At 54.8% G+C, this 4716-nt stretch overlaps 1 protein-coding gene across 1 annotated transcript; it reads left to right on the top strand.

The window, feature by feature from the left end:
- On the top strand, window positions 285-4287 carry LOC110392317 (PHD finger protein 7-like). The gene is made up of 9 exons (XM_021384465.1): window positions 285-1286; window positions 1596-1687; window positions 1773-1874; window positions 2132-2256; window positions 2413-2575; window positions 2667-2773; window positions 2992-3105; window positions 3257-3375; window positions 3538-4287. The coding sequence occupies exons 1-9, from the start codon at window positions 1244-1246 to the stop codon at window positions 4146-4148; spliced, it is 1476 nt and encodes a 491-aa protein (XP_021240140.1). The 5' UTR covers window positions 285-1243; the 3' UTR covers window positions 4149-4287.

Below are 4716 nucleotides of genomic sequence, written 5' to 3'. Positions count from 1 at the left end.
TCCCTGTGGTTGCCTAGTAAAACTATTCGAACACTCAAACACTCAGATTAAATTAAAAAATAAAATTGTCATTTAAAAATAAAGGAATAAAGAGGAATGGCAAAAGTTTAGGGAAATGGGAGCAGGCGGGTTTTGTCTCTGGAGAGAGAATAAAAAGAGCCAAAATGTCACTGCAGTGAAAAAGGCACCAAAGGAAGAGAGCTTAAAGCTGAGCTGAACTGCACTCATGAAAGCTCAAGCCACACTAGAAGGAATGTGCTTGGGCAGCTCACATTTCATGAACATCATATTTGGGGGGTTTATTTCTGTTTCTTCAGCTAAGCTTCATATTGAATCACGTATGTGTCTTTAAGTTTGGAAGACATTTACTTTGTAAACAAGGCATGATGCACATCATTAACATTTTCCCTACTGCCCACAATACAGAAGTAGAACGGAGGCATTGTGCACATCATACAAACATTGAAGATAAGACGCGAAGCTCGTGGCAGTGGTACAGCAGCAGAGTTTTTTACCAAAGAATTACAGAAAGGCTTGAGCTGGAAGGGACCTTACAAGTTGAACTAATTCCATCCACCTGCCATGGCCAGAGTTGCCACTAGATAAGGTTAGAATAGGGCCCCATCCAACCTGGCCTTGAACACTACCCAGGATGGGGCATCCACAGCTTCTCCGGGCAGCCTATGCCACTGCCCCACCAATCTCGAAGTCAAGAATTTCCTCTAAGAGTTTATCTAATCTCCTAGATTAAAACTGTTCCACCTTGTTCTACCCCTATCAGACCACGTAAAAAGTTACTCACCACACGCACTAGAGACCAAATATGCTGTTAACTTGCAAATCTTTACTAGACCCTCTAGAAACCTAGACTAGACTCAGACCAGAAATGCTAGCGCGGTACCAGGGCTGCAACTCTGGCCAACGGACAGCTGCACTGCAGCATCTGCCACGAGGAGCACTGACAGCATGTGGAGAGAGGCTGTCCTTCCTCTCTGCTGCATGGCAGAACCAGGACTTCACTCCATGCTGCCTATAAGGGCTGCCACCCTCTTGCTTGAGGGCCCACGTCCACAATCCCTGTGAGGCGGTGACCGTGATGTCACAGTGGCTGGCAGGGAGCGGCCATTGTGACCCGTGAGGCTTGGAACGGAGCAAAGGCTGCCGGGCTCAGGCCCAGTCAGTGCGGCCTGGTGAGGCGCAGAGAGAGCAGGGACTCTCGCAGTGCTCGCCGTTGACGCACATCATGTCCAAGAGGAAGCGGAAGGCCCCCAACTCAGGGGAGCCAGGTGAGAGCCAAGTATTCCTGTGCAAAGCTCCTGCCAATAGGCAGAGGAGTGCTGGGGGTCTGCCTACAGATGAGAGGGAAGAAAGGGACAGACAGGGACTCCCCAACTGCTGCAAGGCAGGACCCCTCTGCTCCTTGGCAAGGAGGCCCAGCTTGGGCTGTGGCAGCCCTCTAGCACAGTACGGCCTGCCCTGGGAACTTTTCCTCCACCACCACCAGCCCTGCAGAGCAGGAGCCTGGGGACAGCCCTCAGGGATACCTGGCCCCACATGGTGCTCACCGCTGCTCACATTTGCTCTCTCCCCTCCAGCGTGTGTTCTGTGTGGCCGGGCAGATGCTGACCCAGCCATCTGCGGGCGCACATTTGACAACAGTGGGATTCGCGTCCATGAGTTCTGCTTGGTAAGTTCCCCCAAGGGCTCATTCTTGCTGGGGATGCTCCCTTCCTCACTGTCCTCATGAGATCCTGCTCTTTTCTCTCCTACAGATTTTTGCCAACATCGCTTTTGAAGAAAGACCCATATGGGAGAGAACTGTGGGCCTCCCCATTGCTGCCATCAGACGCAAGGTCAAGGAGGCAAACAAGAAGGTGAGGACCTGAACAAAACAGGCAGATTTGTGCCACGTGAGGCTCACACCAGTTTAGTCTGGACTCAAAGAAAGCGATCAAAGCACATCCAACCAGCTCCAGGACAAAGTCCTGCCATAGCAGATGAGCCTTGTTTGCCAGATGGCTCGGAAGAGTGTGACTCAGCAGTGCCCACATCCTGTGCCTTGCTCAGATGCGTGGGGCAAGCCATGGAGGCCCTGAGCCTGCCACTGATGGGGCTGTTCTGCTCTTTCCAGCAATGCTGTGTTTGTGGGGAGAGGGGAGCCGCCCTCACATGTGCAGAGAGTGGCTGTGCACTCAGCTTCCATCTGCCCTGCGCCGCGGATGGGGAATGCGTCACCCAGTTCTTTGGGCGGCACAGGTAAGGGCTGTGAGCAGCAGCCACGCCAGGGAGGAACCCGTAGCGACACCTGCCAGCAGCCTGCCAGAGTCAGGGCCAGGGCCAGGGGCTCCTTCCTGGTGCTCTGCCCTCCTTGCAGCACTTCTCACCATGGCAATCCCTTCCATCTTTCCCCAGGTCCTTCTGCCGGGAGCACCACCCTCGACAGGAAATTCAGGAAGCTCCAGAGCAAGGCACCACCTGTGTGATCTGCCTGGAGACCGTGGGGGACAGTGCATCCTACCACACGCTGGTGTGCCCAGCGTGCAGAAGTGCCTGGTTCCACCGGGGCTGCGTCCAGGTAAGAACCCTCCCCTCACCTTGCAGGCACACTTGGTGCTCAGCAGCACCAGGCCCCACTCATGCTTAGCCTGCTTGTGCCTCTCTTGCAGCAACAGGCCATGAATGCTGGCACTAGGTGCTTCCGGTGCCCTATTTGTCGAGATAAAGATGAATTCCATTCAGAAATGTACACCTTGGGGATCAAAATCCCAGACAGGTTGGTGTCTTTCTGCCCATTTCTGCAGACATTAAGGCTGAAGTGCTGGGCCTGCCCAGGGACTGTGTCAGCAGGCCTGGCCCTTTGCTGTCTCACAAGCATGTGCCCCAGCTTGATGGAGAAGCTGGAAATGGGGTTGGGGTGGATGAGATGGGATAACCTTGGATCTTATACTGGGGACACTAGGGGCTCATCACGTACACTCTCTTCTTTTGTAGAAGACCATCATGGGAGGACAGTAATGTATATGATCCACTGCTAGAGAGGCACAGGCGTTGCGATGTCAGCCAGTGCCTTTACCCTGGAGGCAGAGACCGGGCAGAGAGAAGGGGGTGAGTTACCGAAGCAGCTCCCTGGGGCTCTGTGGGGGATCTCAGCCTCTCCACAGGCTGGGGGAGGAAGGACTGAGCACCAGAGATGTGCTGGGGACTCCCTGGCTTGGCTCACTTGGTCCACACAGCCACAAACTTTTTGTTTTCCCAGGCCCTGGCAGCTGATCCTATGCAGCTCCTGTGCTGCTGAGGGCACCCACCGACAGTGCTCCTTTTTAAGTAACACAAGAGCCTCCTGGGAGTGCAACAGCTGTGCTGGCCTGGGTACAGGTAAGAGGCAATCAGCCATGTGGCACCAGGCTAGGGCCAGGCAAGGTCTGGCAGCAGGTGCTCAGGGCAGCTTTGTCAGAGTCTCTCTGCCCCAAGAGGGATGGGAGATCCCATTGTGGTGCTGCAGCTTCATTCTGCTGACCTTCCTGCTTCCCCTTCCAGCCTCCAGTGACAACAATGAGCTCGCCAGCCAGGCAGCACTGGGGACATCACACAGTTCCCAGCTGCCTCAGCACAGCGACCTGCTGAGTGAACCTGGGACTGAACAGAGGACAAATCGCCCACGTTTATGTGAGGATCATGCTATCTCTGAGCAGCTCCGAGGACACCATGGGAGCAGACGAACAGCCGCCCCAAGTGCTGAGAGCCACTCCCGCACATCCACCAGACGGAGGACATCAGGGTCCTCCAGGGCATCTCTGGCAGCTGCACGCAGAAGGCGTCCCAGGCAGCGGGGAAGAAGCCGGACACGAAGCCGCTCCCCACTGCAAGGTCGGGCCCCACGTTCCCAGACCCGGCCAAGAAGATGCCAAAGCAGCAGGCAAAGGCCAGCCCCAGGGGATCAGAGCAGCACCCACAGCTCAGCAAGATCCACAGTATCGAGGTCCTTGAGGGATTCCTTAGGGCCTGAACGCAGGGGACGGACCATGCAGCGAGGGCGGGCCCCCATACAAAGCCCTTCCCCAGAGAGACATCCAGCTTACCATTCCCACAGCTCACTTCAAAGAGGCAGCAGGAGCCAGTCCCAACAGCAGAGGCCATCTCAGGAATGAAGCTGTTCCCAGGTCCATCATCAGAGCCTAAGTGCCCACAGACAGCCTCCATATCTGCATAGGAGCAGCTGTGTGCCAGTCCTACCTGCTTGCTGTGGTCCCAAGAGTCCAACACAATAAAGCTGGGAGATCCCCCACACACCTTTGTCAGCTTCATCCTTCCTTGCTTTTGCTGAGGTGGGCAGAGGTAGGGACCTTGACAACAGGGCTGTCTCCTCCCCAGCACCTTCACAGCCCTCACTTCACCTGGCCCAGTCCACGATGAGCTGGCTTCCCGCCATATCCCCACCGCAGCACAGTGTCCAAATTCCTCAAGAACCCAGTTGTCTTTCATCTGGTACAATGCTATGTTTTGGCTTTAGGAGAAAAACAATGTCGTTCAAACATTGATATTTTAGTTGTTTCTGAGCAGTTCTGCACAGAGCCAAGGATGTTTCTCCTTCTCCTTCTGTCCTCCCAGCAGGGAGGGTGAGCTGGGCACAAGTTGCTGGGAGGGGACAGAACCAAGACAGCTGACCTAAACTGGCCAAAGGGATATTCCATACAATGTGATGTAATGTGAAAAATA

Source organism: Numida meleagris, chromosome 1, assembly GCF_002078875.1.
Source record: "Numida meleagris isolate 19003 breed g44 Domestic line chromosome 1, NumMel1.0, whole genome shotgun sequence".
In the NCBI taxonomy this organism is placed as follows: domain Eukaryota; kingdom Metazoa; phylum Chordata; class Aves; order Galliformes; family Numididae; genus Numida; species Numida meleagris.
Note: the sequence above shows the minus strand (reverse complement) of the source record. Positions and strands in the feature narration are given on the sequence as shown.